The sequence below is a fragment of the Ictalurus furcatus genome, chromosome 17, assembly GCF_023375685.1.
Source record: "Ictalurus furcatus strain D&B chromosome 17, Billie_1.0, whole genome shotgun sequence".
Classification (NCBI taxonomy): Eukaryota; Metazoa; Chordata; class Actinopteri; order Siluriformes; family Ictaluridae; genus Ictalurus; species Ictalurus furcatus.
In genome coordinates, this window is record NC_071271.1 from 6,522,500 (window position 1) to 6,541,391 (window position 18,892).

At 39.1% G+C, this 18,892-nt stretch overlaps 1 protein-coding gene across 3 annotated transcripts; it reads left to right on the plus strand.

Annotated features, from left to right (window-relative positions):
• Positions 1-323: 323 nt before the first annotated feature.
• Positions 324-17,515, plus strand: flot2b (flotillin 2b). 3 transcript variants are annotated; one of them, XM_053647192.1, is made up of 12 exons: positions 3,081-3,164; positions 3,710-3,929; positions 7,145-7,388; positions 7,692-7,782; positions 8,487-8,610; positions 8,713-8,831; positions 9,194-9,307; positions 9,402-9,521; positions 11,079-11,293; positions 11,432-11,615; positions 11,916-12,065; positions 15,658-17,515. In XM_053647192.1, the coding sequence occupies exons 4-12, from the start codon at positions 7,708-7,710 to the stop codon at positions 15,694-15,696; spliced, it is 1,140 nt and encodes a 379-aa protein (XP_053503167.1). In that variant the 5' UTR covers positions 3,081-3,164; positions 3,710-3,929; positions 7,145-7,388; positions 7,692-7,707; the 3' UTR covers positions 15,697-17,515. The 3 variants fall into 3 exon arrangements, with proteins under 3 accessions (XP_053503166.1, XP_053503167.1, XP_053503168.1); XM_053647191.1 differs by lacking the exons at positions 3,710-3,929; positions 7,145-7,388 and adding an exon at positions 324-584 and having other exon boundaries at positions 3,083-3,164; XM_053647193.1 differs by lacking the exons at positions 3,081-3,164; positions 3,710-3,929 and having other exon boundaries at positions 7,021-7,388.
• Positions 17,516-18,892: the final 1,377 nt, after the last annotated feature.

Consider the following 18,892-nt stretch of genomic DNA (forward strand, 5'->3'; position numbering starts at 1 on the left):
GCCTTGTGCCTGATGCTCCCTGGGATAGGCTCCAGGTTCCCCGTGACCCTGAAAAGGATAAAGCGGTATAGAAGATGGATGGATAGAATGTAGGGTTGGCATTTTAAGGATCAGTTAAGAAGATTAAGCTAGAAGATTACTAGAATACCTAATCAAGATGAATAATATCGTTATCATCATTATCAACAACAATTATTATTAAAAATGTTTTTTTTATATAAGTAAAAAAGTTTAGCAGAGTAAAAAAAAAAGAAGAAGAATATTTAGAATAGCTACATTTTAGCAGAAGGGGATGGGCGGGACCAGTCGTCACTGGGCGGAGTCAGTGACAATGGGCGTGGTCAGGCGTGTTTATGATTTAATCTGTGAATGTAAACATTTCCGCATCAGGGCGGGGCGCGTGCGCTTGGAAGGTCTTCTTCCAGTAAACTGCTGTCGCGCAGATTAAAAATAAATAAATAAATAAACATCATTACACAATCCCGAGCTGTCTCCTGATTTATCTGCAGTGTTTCTTGCTCTACCGCGTGCGATTATGGGCAGCTGCTTGACTGTAGGACCGAATGAAGCCCTCGTTGTATCAGGTATGTTAGCTAAGCAATATTAGCAATATTAGCCGTTTCATTTCTGCTGTAAACTAGCGAGCTAAGCTAACAGTCTCTAAACTCTCCATTTAGCTAGCTACTTAAAAACCCTCCCGGAATATAAGGTATGAATCAATATATATTTTATACATGTCTTTATAAATAAAAGGCGTGTGTTTGTAATGGGATGTTTATTTGTTTGTTTTTAGCTTGAAGCTGAGCTGTTGCTAGCTGTTCAACCTCTCTGTGTGTTTCTGAATCAAAACAAGTTAAACATCTAGTAATAATCTAGTAATAATCTGCATGGATTTCTATAAATAACACTGACATGTACTGCAGGGGAATATAGTCCACTGAGAGTATTACAGCATGGCAGTTAAGGAGCATCAGTTGCAATTATATTTTTAATTAGAATTACTTACTAAAAGAGTTTTAAATTATTATTATTTTTTAAATGTATATATATTTTTTACTGTTCTGTTGGCCATCTGGAATTTTATCAGTACAAAATGATCTTCTAGCGAGTCAAATTAGTCCCATCTGAAAGTACTGGACCAGCCAGGCCAATTCTGTTGTTCTCACGATACACTGAAGACATTTGTGTTGAAGATCAGACGATGAATATGAGACAACAGATCATAACATGATAGGAGGGTTAAAGAAGTAACAGCTCTGAGTGTGTACTCTTGATTTGAGCTCTGGGTTTTGCCTGTGAAGACTGCATTTGTTGTTAAAAAGGTTAAATGAACATGAAGAGCAGAGAGCTGTTTTTGGAAGAAAAGTAAGTCATTTTGAAGTGGAGAAAAGAGGGAAAACTGATCAGAGGCAATGGACAAGTATTGGGCATGGCCAATACAACCATTTGGAATGTTCTGGAAAAACAAAGAAACAACTGGTGTAATGAGGAACAGACACCGAATGGGTCGGACAAGGAAAACAACAGAAACATTGTGAGAGTTCTGAAGAAAAACCCAAAAACAACAGTCCGTGACATCACCAACAACTTCCACAGGGCAGGGGTGAAGGGATCACAATCCACCGTTTGAAGACGATTTCAAGAGTAGAAATATAGAGGCCATACCACAAGCAGTAAGCATCAGAAGGACAGATTGGAATTCACAAACAAATACAGAGATGAGCCACAAAAGTTCTGGAACCAAGATAAGAAGAAGAAGCCTTTATTAGTCACATATACATTACAGCACAGTGAAATTCTTTTCTTCGCATATCCTAGAATGTTAGGAGGTTGGGATCAGCCATGATAGCAGAGCACAGAGGGTTAAGGGCCTTACTCAAGGGCCCAACAGTGGCAGCTTGGTGGTGCTGGGGCCTGAATCCCAGACCTTCTGATCAGTAACCCAGAGCCTTAACCGTTGAGACACCACTGCCCTACACTAACCTCTACCAAAGTGATGGAAAGGCCAAAATGTGGAGAAAGAAAGGCTCTGCTCATGATCCAAAACATACAAGCTCATCTGTGAAACATGGTGGAGGTAGCGTCATGGCTTGGGTTCACATAGCTGCTTCTGGAACAGGATCACTAATCTTTATTGATGATGTAAATCATGAACGTAGCAGCATAATGAATTCAGAAGTTTACAGGAACAATCTGTCTGCCAGTTTACAGAGAAATGTATCTAATCTAATCAGGAGGAAGTTCATCATGCAGCAAGATAATGACCCAAAACCCACCACCTACACAACAAAGAACGGGGGGAAGAAGTGGAAGGTTTTAGACTGGCCAAATCAATCACCAGACCTTAACCCTTTTGAGCAGCATTTCACCTCCTTAAGAGGAGACTGAAGGAAGAAATTCCCTGAAACAAATGACAACTGAAAGAAGCTGCAGTAAAAGCCTGGACAAGCATCACAAAAAAAAAAAATACAGCAGTTTGGTAATGTTATTGTGTCACCAGCTTGATGCAGTTATTGCAAGCAAAGGATATGCTACCAAATATTAAGTGTAATTTACTTTAAGACCATCCTATAATTTTGCTCACCTAAAAATCGGATGGTCTGCCAACAAAGGTGCCGTGTTTTACGTTGTTTAACACGTCTAGATGTAAATATGAGGAAATAAGCTGAATTTCTGATCTGTCGTCTTATATTCATCTTCAGTGTATAGCAGAAACAGTAGAACTGGCCTTCCCGTTCCTATACTTCCAGACTGTAGTTCATTAGTAACTTTGGCAAACCGTAACAGTTTCACAATATCAGAAGTTGTAGGTGGTAAAATAGTAGAACATTTCAGTTTAGTATTGCATGTAAAATGTACGTTAAATCAGAATTCTGTCCCAAAATATACAAGGAAATTAAATGTAGAACGTGAGACCTGAAATAAAACCAGCCATTAAACATAAGAGTGAGTCATATGGGGGGATTTCAAAAGTACTAAATGCATATATGGTAAATAATTGAGACTTTATAAGGAGGTTATTCCACAGACTTTTCCCTTTTAGCAAATCTGAGTGAAGGTTCTGGCTGTTGTTGTTTTCTAGGTGGCTGTTGTGGGTCGGACCAGAAGACCTATGTCGTGGGTGGATGGGCTTGGGCATGGTGGTTCCTTTCAGACGCACAAACGTGAGTCTCTCATCTAATCATCTAGTATGATTTAGTTGTCTTAATTACTTTGGTGTGTAACGAGTCACAAATAAACACACTCGGTAATAACGTATGTATCTGTTAAGTAAGGATGTGACCCTGAAGTGCATTATTTTCATAGAACAGCACGGCCTGGAGAGTTATTCTTGTTTATTCCTTATTTCTGGAGTTTATTGTGCGTTTTACTCCTTTGTGTTACTCTTGTATTGTGGCTGTGTTGACACAAATTTCCCCTTGGGGATCAATAAAATACTTTCTCTCTCTCTTCCGCTTATATCACAGTTACCCTGTTTAATTTATTATTGAATTACCCATTGTTCATTTTAATGGTTTGTCATTAGGCTTAATGTTGTGGAACATGCACGAGAAGGCACACCTAGCTTTGGATTATCCCTTATATAATGCACACCTTCTGACCAATCAGACTCAATAATCTGGCTGTGCTCTGGTATAACTATTAATATCAGATCGGTGGATGGTTTCTTACATGGTTACTAGAAAGTTCATATTTTTCTGTTTCTCAGGGGATTCATGCAGAACATGGGTGTGTGATCAAATAAAAATACATCTATACTCCATATCTCATCTACACTGATATGTGTTTATTGGAAATCGTCATCTGGAATGTGGTGCCACTATGTCTGAGTGTTATGAGATGAGTGGTCTGAGAGCTTGAGCATCACAGAGGGGTGGACCAGATTAAAAACTCCTAGACACGTCGGCCACCACCCGTAAAATTTTGTAGTAGGTGTCAACATCCAGTTATGTACATCTACCATTTTAAAAGTCTAACTTAATAAGATTTTATTATATTTATTGCCAAAATTAAATGTATACTTCTTGTCAAGTTAAATGTATTTTTAGATAATAATGGTGTCTAATATGTTTTAGCAGTTCTGTATAAGTGACCTCATTTTAAACACTTTAAATGCCAAAATTGAATATCTAACCATGGAGAATATCTAACCAAGTATAAGTGAATTGAGAAATGTTTATTATAAAATGTTTAATGAGACATTTTACAAATGAATTTCTTTTATTGGAACAGTCTTGATCAAATCTAATCAGAAAAGGGCAAAGTTTTTGTAATTAGACGCTTCTAGCACATCACATGTTTATGTTTCACCGTCAATACTAGAGCTGTCTGGATCCATCATCTATAGTTTTAAGTTTTTAATAAAGCGCTCGTTTAGAGTCCCATTAGGAACTGAGAGCCAAGTTCCACAAAGATTTAACTTCCCTTATTTATGTATCATTTTCTGTGGCAATTATACAGCCCCCTCCAAAACTATTGGAACAGCAAGACCGATTCATTTGTTTGTGGTATACATCAAAGAGATTTGGGTTTGAGATCAAAAGATAGATATGAGAGTTTAGGGTTTCGGTTTTTATTTCCTGGTACTTGCATCTAGATGTGTTAAACATAAAACATAACCTTTTGTATCAGACCGCCCAATTTTTAAGGCAAGCAAAATTTTATTTGAATGCATTTCTCTGTAAATTCGCAGAAAAAAATGTTCCTGTAAACTTCTGAATTGATTCTGCTGCTGCCATGACGCTACCTCCACCATGTTTCACAGATTAACTCGTATGTTTTGGATCATGAGCAGATCCTTTCTTTCTTCACGCTTTGGCCTTTCCATCACTTTGGTAGAGGTTCATCTTGGTTCCAGAACTTTTGTGGCTCATCTCTGTATTTCTTTGTGAATTCCAATCTGTCCTTCCAATGCTTACTGCTTGAGGTATGGCCTCTATATTTCTGTTCTTGAAGTCTTCTTCAAATGGTGGATGGTGATCCCTTAAGCCTTGCTCTATGCAGGTTGTTGGTGATGACACTGACTGTTGTTTTTCGGTTTGGGTCATCAGCTGTTGCTCAGTCCACCAGTGGTTTCTTTCTTTTTCAGGACATTCCAACATGTAATTCCGTCTTACTCAGCTTCAAAATGGCTTGCTTTTCTCCCATTGACAGTTCTCTGGTCTACATGTTGGCTTATCCTTTTTAACTACAAATGCAGTCTTCACAGTTGAAACCTAGGACTCAAAACAAGAGTAGACATTCAGAGCTATTCATTCTTTAAACAATCAATTTAACAGGACACACCTGGGCAGCAAGAAACACCTATCCTTCACATGTTCCAATATTTTTGATCACTTGAAAAAATGGGTGGGTTCAAATAAAAGTTACCATGTTCTAAGTTGTTTAACACATCTAGATGTAAATATGAGGAAATGAAAGCTGAAATTCTCATCTGCCGTCTCATATTATAATTTTGAACCTAAATGTCATCAATGTATAGCAGAAACAATAGAATTGGCCTTGCCGTTCCAATACTTTCGGAGAGGACTGTATATGATGCATAGTTACTGTTACAATCAAAGTTAACGGTATGATTATTTTTTCAGTAAAAACATGTCCTGAAGTGTTTTGTTCCCCTTATACCACAGCAATTTGCCAACGATTGCAATTTTTAATAATTGCCTAGTCTGATGTTTCATCAGTTGCTGCTTGAAAGTTTGTGAACCCTTGAGAAATTTCTATACCTCTGGATAAATATGACATAAAACATCACTGGATTTTCACACAAAGTCCTATAAGTAGATAAAGAGAACCCAATAAACCAATGAAACAAAAATATTATACTTGGTCATTTATTTTTGAGGAAAATGATCCAATATTACATATCTGTGAGTGGCAAAAGTATGTGAATTTTTGCTTTCAATGTCTGGTGTGACCCCCTTGTGCAGCAATAACTGCAACTAAACGTTTCCGGTAACTGTTGATCAGTCCTGCACATCGGCTTGGAGGAATTTTATCCCGTTCCTCAGTACAGAACAGCTTCAACTCTGGGATGTTGGTGGGTTTCCTCACATGAATTGCTTGCGTCAGGTCCTTCCACGAAATTTCTATTGGATTATGGCCGGGACTTTGACTTGGTCATTTCGAAACATTAACTTATTCTTCTTTAACCATTCTTTTGTAGAACGACTTGTGTGCTTAGGGTCGTTGTCTTGCTGCATGACCCACTTTCTCTTTTCTTCAAACATAACCCTTCTCATTTAAACCAAAATTTTATTTTGGTCTCATCCGTCCACAAAACATTTTTCCATTAGCCTTCTGGCTGGTCCATGTGATCTTGAGCAAACTGCAGAAGGGTAGCAATGTTCTTTTTGGAGAGCAGTGGTTTTCTCCTTGCAACCCTGCCACGCATACCATTATTGTTCAGTGTTCTCCTGATGGTGGACTCATGAACATTTAACATTAGCCAATCTGCGAGAGGCCTTTAGTTGCTTAGAAGTTACCCTTGGTTGCTCTTGGCGTGATCTTTATTGGTCGACCACTCCCAGGGAGGGTAACGATGGTCTTGACTATGGATTGGTGGAATCCAAACTCTTTAGAGATGGTTTTGTAACATTTTCCAGCCTGATGAGCATCAACAACTCTTTATTGTTCTGGTCCTCAGAAATCTCCTTTGTTTGTGCTGTGATACACTTCCACACACATGTGTTGTGAAGATCAGACTCTGATAGATCCCTGTTCTTTAAATAAAACAGGGCGCTTTTCCCATTGACTGAAATCACCTGACTCTAATTTCACCTTCAAATTAACTGTCCTAGAGGTTCACATACTTTTGCCACTCATAGATATGTAATATCAGATCATTTTACTTAGTAAATAAATGACCAAATATAATATTTTTGTCTCATTTGTTTAATTGGGTTCTCCCTGACTACCTTTTGGACCTGTGTGAAAATCTGATGATGTTTTAGATCATATTTATACATACATATATATATATATATATTTAGAGAGAGATAATTCTACAGGGTGCACACACTTTCATGCACCACTGTAGCTATATTAAATGTTGTGTAACATTTCATAAAACGTGTTAGTTTCTCTGTTATCTCACTTATTTTATAGCAGATATAAACAGTCTTTTCCTCCCTTTCTCTCTAAGGTAATAAGAAAATCAGAGAAACCGCAAAACACCGCATCCTCCCTCCTTAAGACTCTCTCGTAATGGAAACAGTAAACGGAGCAGCTTTACCTCTGACTGTTACAAAGCGCTGACACTGGAGACTCCTTCCAAAAATGCTAAATAAACCTCTCCTTACAGAAAGCCTCACCATCTTTGTTAAATAAAATCTGTTTTCTGTTAGACTTGGATTACAGTACGTAGAGAGTCTGCCATACAAATCCATGTGAGTTACTTGTTGCTATAGAAACAATAACATAATAGAATAAGCACATTTAACATCGACCTGTGTTTTGCTTTGTGGCCGATCGTGCCGTCAGAGCTGCTGTTCTAGAATATCGATCATCATGCGCTGTGGTAAAAAGCTGTAATAAAACATCATAAAGTCCAGGTGGTCAACACCGTTTGACGAGCTTAACAGCTCTTATTATACTTATTTTTCACATCATCCACAGGACGCCATAGTAACGCGCATTAACTACCAAATGGCCTTATACAACACTGATGGGGTTTTTTTTTCCTCCCACAGACTTACACTTGAGATTATGACTTTACAACCCAAGTGTGAAAGTGTGGAGACGGCAGAAGGCGTGGCCATTACAGTCACCGGAGTGGCTCAGGTATACAAAGACATGATGGCATTAGGGGTGTAATGATGCCATGTGAAAATGTGACCATGTGCACTGTGGGAATTTGCGATTCACATCGTGTGTATATAATTGAATTCAGTTTGTGCCAAAAAGTATTGAACGCAAACGTCACCTTGTGCCGCTGCCATCTACAGTGCCCGAGAACGAGGCTGAGTACAGAGCTACGGAACACATGCTCTGTTTAAAATAATGCCTCAGAGTGACGCTGCTACGGAGCTCGTTACGTTTCAGTCGATCATTTTCCCCGGGTCAGAATCCTTTGTTTATTCAGAGAATTTATCACTTTGTTTATTTTTAAGATACCTGTAGTACATTTTGCTTCAGTGTTTAAAACTTTTTAAAAAGCAATTTGTGATTTTTTTTATTTCGTTTTATACAATCTAAAATGCACGTTGTTTTGCATTGATGAATACGCACAAATGAGTCGTCATTTTTCTGCACCAAAATGTTTGTTCAAAAATATTCTAAGAATCTAATTGAATCGTGAAGCCGGTATTGTGAATCGAATCAAATCATGACCAGAGGTTTTTTTTGTTTTGTTTGTTATACCTCTAGATGGCAGTGTATTATATTCACATCATCGCTAGTTATATAACATGAACTGAACACAAGAATATTTATCGTGCATATAGATGAATAAATATTCCACATCCATGTACTCCGATATCGATTAGGTGAAGGTTATGACTGACCGCGACTTGCTGGCTATTGCTTGTGAGCAGTTTTTGGGGAAGTCCGTTATGGAAATCAAGGCTGTGGTCTTGCAAACCCTGGAAGGGCATTTACGCTCAATTTTAGGTGAAACATTTACCACAAATATCCGGTTATATTTTCTGATTTTGTTGTTCTATTTTGAAGCTTTGAAAATGTTCTGTTGCTTGTTTTTTAAATAATTCACAGGCACTTTAACAGTTGAACAAATCTACCAGGACAGGGACAAATTTGCCCAGCTGGTGCGTGAGGTTGCGGCACCTGATGTGGGCCGAATGGGCATCGAGATCCTGAGCTTTACCATCAAAGTGAGTACTGAAGCGGCAATGAAGATCTGGCCTGCATACTCGCATCAAACATCACCGTATCCAAAATAATTCCTTTCATTCTTTCATCCCTATGTTTGTATTTGTGTTGTGCTCAAGATCTTCTTTTTTATGCTAATTTCATCACTTCATCTGATGTGCTCATGTGGAGAATGAACACAAACAGGCTTCTAGATCCTACCGCGATAATGAAGATCAAAATTTCTAAGTAGAAACCAGTGAAGCCTTAGTAATAAAGATGCAGGTCCAGAATTATTGGTTGAAATAAATTTATCGTTAGAAAATCGTAAAAATCTCTCCTGAAAAATATGAAGCCGACCGTAAGCACTGGTGTTTTCCTGCAGGACGTGTACGATAAGCTGGACTACCTGAGCTCGCTGGGGAAAACGCAGACGGCTGCCGTGCAGAGGGACGCGCACATCGGTGTAGCTGAAGCAGAAAGAGACGCCGGAATTAGAGTAAGAGCGCTTTTAGCTGAAATAGTTCCAGCACGGAGCTGTTCAATCACGGCTTCCGTCATTTCAAACATACTCTTCCGTTTGCCCTGCCCAGGAAGCTGAGTGCAAGAGAGAAATGATGGACGTGAAGTTCTTAGCCGACACCAAAATGGCCGACTCCAAGAGGGAGCTGGAGCTGCAAAAAGCGGCATTTAACCAGGAAGTGAACACCAAGGTCAGGTTAAATCCTCAGAAACTGTTTATACACAATAAGAGGAGTTTGCATAAGAACATCTGACATACATGCAACAGCAAATAGCATGTCATGTAAAATACAGTGCAGTCTAAGAGGCAGTTAAACTGAAGTTTCATAGTGTGAACGCATGAGTGTTACACAATAGGAAATGATGAGTAAAATCAATTTCTTTTATTATTTAAGAAAAATATTGTCCTGGTGTTATTCAGATTCGTGACTGTGATGTGCTGAGGCTCAGACTGTGTGCATGAATTTAGTAAGAAATAAAATCTGAAGATAGTGAAGATTATTTTTCTATATTTGATTCCCCTTATACTCCTTATATTTGCAATTATAATTTTTTAAAAATTATTTTTTAAATTTAATCTGATATATTATGTTAACATTAAAGGTTGACCGATTTATTTATTTTATTTATTTATTTTTTAAAATTTTAACCGAGAACTAAGTTGGGCATTACATGCCGATAACTGATTAATCAACTAATTTTTTTAAAAACTTTTTTTTTATTTAATAGCAACACTCAAAGTAAAATACTGCAGAATTTTATTACAAAAATCAAATAATAGTTTAATTTTTTAAAAAAATAAAATAACAGTAAAATACTGATGAATTTTATTACAAAAATAAACAGTACAGACTGTCCTTTCTTTAAAATGAAATAACTGTAATATATATTAACTATCAATAAATATTAAAGTAAATAAAAGATGTACATCCAAACTGAACCAAAAAGCAACACTCCAAATAACAAAAATAGAGACATCCAAAATGAATTAAAACAGCACTTCAAATAACACAACAAAAATGTATTTGTCAGTGATAGATTTTATTTCGCCTCTAGAGGCCGCTCTCGTGCTGTATAATGCCAGCGGACTCTTCTCAGTCGCTCTTGCGACAGACACACCCGGGAAAAACTGTGTGTGGATTTTTGCAGATGACCGATCGTTCCAGCAATCGGTTATCAGTGCCGATTAATCTGCAAAAACGATCGACCTCTAGTTCACATGCTAATTAAATGTCCGCGAAACAAGTTCATTCCTGCTGTCATTTTTGGGAGAGCAGCTATAAACTCTATGTTCCCTAATGAGACAGAACGTGCCGAGCGCTCTGTCCTGAAGACTTTTCCATATCTGTAAGAACTGTTTAAAGGACAGTTATAAAATGCTGAAAGCTGACATGAGCTTGACTCATGTCTTCCAGGAATAAACGTAAAGACACTTTTTAAAATTTGTTAAAATGGAGTGTCCGCCATACAAATCCCTGTGTAAGCTGTTACTATAGAAAAGAAATCATATCAGAAAGAGCGCATTAAGTTAATCCTGTGATTTGCTTTGCAGCCAGCACTACTGTCACAGCTGCTATTATAAAGCAATTAATCAACGCCTTCGGACCAATCAGAATTGAGAATTGAATAGTACTGTTTTTATAAGAAGTTTAATTACACTGTGGAGAAATGTGAGCTCAGGTAGCTCAAATGTACATTGACCACAATATCCACCTTTTTTGTTTGTTTGCTTGTTTTTCACTGAGCAGAAAGCAGAGTCTCAGCTGGCGTACGAGCTCCAGGCAGCCAAGGAGGAGCAGAAGATCCGTCTGGAGGAGATCGAGATTGAGGTGGTGCAGCGGAAGAAGCAGATTACCATCGAGGAGAAAGAGATCGACAGGACAGAGAAGGAGCTGATCGCTACAGTCAAACGTCCTGCCGAGGCTGAGGCCTTCAAGATGCAGCAGCTGGCTGAGGGCCAGAAGTGAGTTCACTTTTAAACCGATGCCTCACTTGTTTCTTGCCAGCTTGCTGCAATGCAAATCCCGTTCGTTGTGTTTGTCCTCCTTCTAATCGAATTGGTGACGTTCGCAATGACCGAAGCATTTCTTTTGCGCAAAAGGATTAAGAAGGTGTTGCTCGCAAGTGCCGAGGCGGAGAAGATCCGGAAGATCGGCGAGGCGGAGGCCAAATCTATCGAGGCGGTTGGCAAAGCCGAGGCAGAGAAAATGAGGCTGAAGGCAGAAGCCTACCAGCAGTATGGAGACGCAGCCCAGACCGCCCTGGTCTTAGAGGCACTGCCGAAGGTGAAGGATCTGTTTACTACTAGTTAACTAGTAAAGTCAACTGGACTCATGTCTGATCAATTTCATCCTACTTATCTGATCCACAAAATCATAGGTTTGAGTGTTGAACATGGAATTAAAGCCCAATTCCAACACTCAAACCTCTGATTAGGATGAAATTGATCAGACATGAGTCCAGCTGACTTTACTAGTTAACTAGTAGTAAACGTTTAGAATGAGGTGAATGCCTGATCTCCTTCATATTCTGATTTTGGTGATAATGTTGCTGATCTCTGAGGGGGTGTGTGTGTGTATTTGCAGATTGCTGGCAAAGTGGCTGCACCTCTGGCCAAAACCAGTGAGATCGTGATTCTAAGCGGAGAAGGCAACAAAGTGACGGGGGAAGTGAGTCGGCTATTGGCTGAGCTGCCTGTGACCGTGAATGCTCTTACAGGAGTGGATCTGTCCAAGGTGAGAATGGATGGAATTAGGTTTTAAGTGATGACACAGCAGGCGGCCATGTCAGCAACTGCATACTCGTGTATTAAGAATGGTAAATTTTCTGCACTTATAGCGCTTTTTTTTTTAACCTTAGCAGTTCCAAAACGCTTTACACTAGTTCTCATTCACCCATTCACACACACACACTAACACACCAGTGGTAGCAGAGCTGCCATGCAAGGCATTAGCTTGCCATGGGGAGCAACTTGGGGTTCAGTCATGTGGGCCGGGAAACTAACCGTCAACCCTACAGGAGAACCCGCTCTACCACCAGAGCCACAGCCGCCATAAGATCTATATCAGATTAGTTAACCAGCTGGGGAAGAAAAGCTAATGGTTTTGCAGGACTTGACAAATTCCACTGATCCAGGTCCACATCCAGTAACATTTTATCCTGAGTCATAACGTATGCAAGCATGTCATACACGTCATACCTGACGTGCTGTCATAAATTGTATTATTGAAGTTAATGTTCTGTTACTATTATCAGCACTTGTCAAAATGATTGATGTCAAAACCGATTGTCAAGTGTGCTCTAATCATATGGATTAAGACATTTTGTAACTATGTGACACAATGTTATGATGTCATATATATTCACTGTATGTAGTTGCTTTTTAGTTTCTCAAGCTTTTACATCTTCAGATGACTGGAACTCTAGATAAGCAAACCCCCCCCCCCCCCCCTTTTAAAGCTTTGGCAGACATATGACACTTTAACCTGATAAACCTGGCCAAAAGTGTGTGGACACCTGACCATTACATCCATATGTGGTTCTTCGCCAAACTGTTGCCTCAAGCTTCGAAGCAGAAGAGATGTATGGGATGCCTTTGTTTGCTGTTGCCTTACAGTTTCCCTTCAATTTTACTTTCGCTTTCAAATTAGCGGCACTTCTGGGGCAGCAATTGCTTGGATGGTGGGTTCGTTATTATTCTTAATGAGAAACACAACAAAAACAGTACAATGACAAACTCGCTTATATCAAAACATAGAACTTTTTAAACCAAGTCTCCCACCATCGTGTTGTCAGTCAGCTCACCTCAGTCTCCTTACGTGCTAAATGAAATCCGACTCCTGCTGGTCTGTGCTGCGACTCGACTCATGCTGAATCGAGCAGACGCGTTCAGTTTTTAAATGTAGCGTCCGTTCTGTAACTGAACTAAATGATTTTTTTTTCCAAGAAAAGGTAAAACGACAGTGTGGGCGGTGTTGCGCTGGGCAAGGGATGTAATCGGTATGTAGCCGAACACTATGTAACACCGGGAACACTATTGCAGCAAGCCTACCCTGTGCACAAAGCAAGATCCATGAAGATATAGTTTGCCAAGGTTGGAGTGGAAGAACTCGAGTGTCCTGCACAGAGCCCTGACCTCAACACCACTGAACACGTTTGGGATAAATTGAAATTCTGATTGCACCCCAGGCCTCCTCATCAGTGCCTGACCTCACTAATGCTCTCGAGGCTGAATGGGCAAATCCCCACAGCCACGCTTCAAAATCTAGTCGAAAGTCTTCCTAGAAGAATGCTTATATTATAACAGCAAAGGGGAACTAAATCTGGAATGAGATGTTCAGCAAGCACATATGGAAGTAATGGTTGGGTGTCCACAATACTTATGGACATAGAGTGCATTTTTGACACAATAACGACAATCTGTTCTATAGTTAGTAGGACTGAGTGATAGAACGATATAATCATGATGACTAATCTGTGCTAATCCTTGATAGATGCTGATAATCTATCTCATTTGGAGAAAGAACGCAGATAACGTCATTTTTAGACCGTTCGTGAAAGAAGCTAATATTATTCAAAATAATATTGACATTTTACTAACTTTTTCTACAAATTTGAAGATTAACAGCAGCTCACTAAACATTTAGAATTATGAATCTAGTGATTGGTAGTTGACAAATTTAATTAGAGAAGGCGGCCATAAAGTGCTCACACATAAGAAAAGAAAACAGTTTATAGATTGGAGCATAAAAGAAAAACACTATGCTATAAATATAATGAAACAGTCAGCCATGTACCTCTTGTTTCTTTGTTTCTGCTCTGTACTCGGAGCATTTCCACCAATCGTGAGCGTTCTCGTGGTTACGGGGATGATCTGAACCGACTGTGAACTTCTGAATTTACAAAGGCCAAGGAAGCATGTAAATACTGTTTTATATTCAGGAACAGCATCAATATGTTTAGGGGATGAGGAGAGCAGGGCAGGAAAAAAGAAAGAAACCAGTGCGATCAGTGTGAAACGGGCTACCTTGATAACCGTGATGTAAGCAGTCACACATGGATTTACAAATAGGCTAGGATATTGTTATAAAGGATGGGGGAGCACGGTGGTTTAGTGATTAGCATGTTTGCCTCACACCCCTGGGGTTGGTAAGCTGATTGGTGTTTCCAAATCAAAGGGTTCAGTGAGTGTGAGATTGTGCCCTGCGTTGGGTTGGCACCCCCTCCAGGGTGTCCCCTGCCTTGTACCCCGAGTTTCCTGGGATAGGCTCCAGGCTCCCTGAGACCCTGTGTAGGATAAGCGTAATCTGTTATGACATCAAACTTTGACACGTCTGATTACCATTACGTTAATGTTAATAACACTGTTATATTACTGGGCATCAACTTATGACATCAAAATATGCACAATAAATTACTATATTTAAAAATATATAGGCCTGATTTCAATGATAAAATATAAACAAACAAGCAAACACTTAAGGCATGGTTATGAGGCTCAGACTTGGGTGGCTCTGTTTCTGATTTCTTTAAAGTGCACCTATTATGGTTTTTCAAATATTACCTTTCATGTAGTGTGTTATCATGTAGAGCTGTTTTTGAATGTAAAAAGTCTGCAAAGTTTCAAAAATCAAAGTGAACAAAAAACAGTTATTGACTCCCAAAAGAAGGAATCGATTCTGAACAACTGAAACGAGTCGTTAGTGATTCCAGACTTACTTCCTGTACTAACCTACGTAGGTTTGTAACAAAAAGCCCCGCCTCTGGTCTTCATTGGCTGCTCGCGAACAGACGGAGTTTACAGTAGTGGTCGTTTCCTTTTTGAAACACACTGACAGCGGTAGACCAATCACAACAGACTGGGACGTCTGACCAATCAGAGCAGAGTATGCTCTCTGAAAGAAGGAGTTTAGAATGAATCCTTTAGAACGAATCATTTAACGAGTCGTTTGAATCACTGGGGGAAAGGTAATGCTGCAGTTTAAATTATGAGCACATTAAAGTGTGTTTTGAACTTGGATGCATGTAAATCTATTGTATGAGACCTTTCAAACAAAATTAGGCACGTTTCAAACCCATAATAGGTGCGCTATTATATTTATATTATATTATATTATTATATAGTCAAATCCTTTCTATCTTCTTCACAGTATTTGTAGTAGTTGATTGAATTACTCAACTTGTTTTACTGAACTTTCAGAAATGTGCTTAAAAATTGTCTCAACATTTTGATGCACACTTCTCCTGTTATCTACACAGAATCTCATGACTAGTGATAATGCCGAACCAAAAGATCAGTGCTAATTTGATCATCTTCCCCTTCGACAGATCCCTCTGCTGCAGAAGATGACCAGCGCTCAAGCCTGAGATGTGATCGAGTTCGATCCCTCTTCCTCCCACTATGATTTATGCACTCACTATGAATGCCTTCGGAACACTCAAAAGTCAAAACCGCGAAGTCCAGAAATGTTTTTTGATACCTCTGGTGCCTTAATGTTTTATAGGACCAGAATATTTGCATGTACTGCTGCTCCTCATTTCCTGTTCATGTTTATATGTTGTTATTTATTCGTGACTGATCGGGGTACATATCGAAAGATCCTGACATGCAGAATTTTTCATCGTAGCGTTGTATTTTACACGCATGTGAACCTGTTTCATCGGTTATTTATTTTTGTTGTATTTTTATGATGCTTTTAGCTGCCTGCGATGCAGCTGCTCATGTTACCGAGCTTGCAGTTATTCAGGAAATGCTGAAATTGCCACTTGCATTCAAGTCTATACAGTACTATTTTAAGGCAGCGAATTCTCTGGTCTTGTACTCTTAAATGCAATCAACCAAGTGCTACTTCTTTATACTTCTCGTTCAGCCTATATCGTTAGCTGGATAATTTATCTACATACGAACTCGCGAGTCAAGTCTCTTTCGCTAACGTTTAAAGCGGTTTCGACCGACTCTGCGTTTTTATTAGCGAGCGAGTGAATGACATTGTAGGGATTAATGTATTCGCATAATGCATTTTGGAAAACACCGCCACTGTTATGAGGTTATTTTTCAGCTTTAGAAGGCGAATGGCCAGGGGGTACGATGTGTTACAGATTGGGAGGTTTTCTATATTGTGAGATGCAATTATGGGATGTCAAAGGATCGCAGAGTCTAATGTCGGTGATCTGATTCTAGTTACAGGAAATCCCAGGATGACCATCTGTCAATCTGCTGAATATGTGCGCTATCAGAAGTTGCCAGTACGACACTATTTACATTACACAGAGCAAATTGTTTTTAATCCGAAATACATTCCAAATACAGCGCTTGAGCAGTGGAGGGTTAAGGACCTTGCTGCTATTTGAACTGACAACCTTCCCTGTTACAACTGCAGAACCTTACATGCAGAACTGCCGCTATAAATATATTTTTATTTATTCATTTTTGTTATACACTAACATCATGTGTCACGTTATACTGTGTGTATCTTCATAAAAGTTTCTACACGATATATGTGATCTGTCACTGTGAAATGTATGTCTTTTCTTCTTCTTTTTGAGTTTGTCGATGGATATTATGCCACACTCAGTTGTGCTGTGAAAGGAAGTAACGGTTATATCCTTGTTGTTTTATTTTTCTTATAAACTAATGTTGATTACAGACAATGCAGCCAAGACATCAGTTATTTGTTCTTAGAGGAGTCATTTTGGTGAGACCGAAAACCAATAACACACACACACATGCGCGCACACACAAATAGTGAACAATAGTGGCAAACATTCACTTTGCTTTTTTGACAGAACATTTGCTTAAAAAAAAGTCAGCGTTTAAGCCTGCTCTTCAATTAAAGTGGAGATTTTCTACAACCAGGCTCCATCCATTTTCACGACTGATTTGAGTTAATACTGCGTTTATATCGAGCTTTGGTCTCCACTTTAAAGTCAGGACTGTTAAAGCCATAGCATAATGGATCCATATGTCATTTGTATGGCGTTTTCCTCTGAAATGTATTGTTATGCTTGTCTTCAAAGCTAAAACTCCACTGTCAAAATGTGTGTTTGTTGTTTTTTTGGGTTTTTTTTTTTTTTTTTGTCGTATATCAGACCTTATCCTAAAATGTACCAACATTTTTACTGACGTTTAACTGTTGCATGGTTCTTTTGCATGTGTGTCCAAATAAAAATAAATGTTAAGTGCTCAGTCTGTACGAATTCATTCGAAGATGAGTAACGGGAACGTAAAAAAACAAAAATCTTTACGCGTGAATTACGAAAATAACGTGACGACGCTTCTGATTTTAGAAACCGCAGGGAACTACTACAAACGGTAATAAATCAGGTAGATAACCAGCTGTCTATCAGTGTTAAACAGCACAGCAACGACACCACAGAGTCTCAAGATTTTTCCTCCAAACAGAAGAAACAGGGTACTAAACTGTACCTGTAACTCTGCACTAACTATAACTCAGAATTAAGGGTACAAAACTGTACCTGTCCTTGCCACTGGGGTGGTACCTTACCTTTTGGACCTTCTAATATGTATTTTTTTATGGAGATGTGAAAAAATTTAAAAGTAACAGCATGCACCGTTTTAGGTAGTAGGTGTATATACACTACATTTTATGGCATTTTGGTAGATGCTCTTATCCTGAGCGACTTCCATTTATCGCTCTCTTTTTTTTTTTTATAGTTAAAGTCCTTGTTCAAGGGCCCACTAGTGGCAGCTTGGCAGTGCTGGAATTTGAACTCAACCTTATAATCAGTAGTCCAACGTCTTAACCACTGAGCTACCAATGACCATGTCCAAAGATATATGGACAGCACTCCGATTATCGAGTTCATAAAATCCAGCACATAGCATGAATTTGCAGGATAACATTCGATGCCTCCTTTCCCCCAAGTCAGTTTGTGAAATTTCTGCCATGCAAGTTCTGCCCTGGTCAACTGTAAGTGCTGTCATTTGAAATGGAAGTGTCTAGGAGCAACAACAGCCGTCAGTCTGATGGACGAATCTGGGTTTGGTGAATGCCAGGAGAACCCTACCTGCTGGATTGCAAACTCCGCACACACAGGGCTGTGGCAGTAAACCTGACTACCCAACCCTCGAGGTCTGAGGCAAACATTAAGGAAGGCAAAGCCTTACCACTGTTGACTGGTCTAATATACTTTTGCCTGACTGCAATTACACTATTTAAAAAGACATTACATAAAACAAACATAGCAGTTGGAACTATTTGCTACATTGACTACTTAAGTGCTTGAAAGCTTTAACTGTTTTGGTGACAGGACAAATTTCATGACACGGTACGCAAAGTACTAGCACAAATGAGGAAACACATAAACTATGGAATCTAGGCAGAGAAACAAGACAACATGACAATGGCAAAATAAGACAAATGTAAGCCAGCCAGTGTAATGCAAACTGTGGCTATAAATACCCGTAAATGCATGTGACATGATGGTGTGGTGCAGTGGCTGCTGGGAACTGTAATCCAGAGTTCCTTCTCTGATGTTACATGACAACAAGCACATTGTCCCAAACAGGGAAATGGCAGGTAATGTCTGTAATAACAGATAT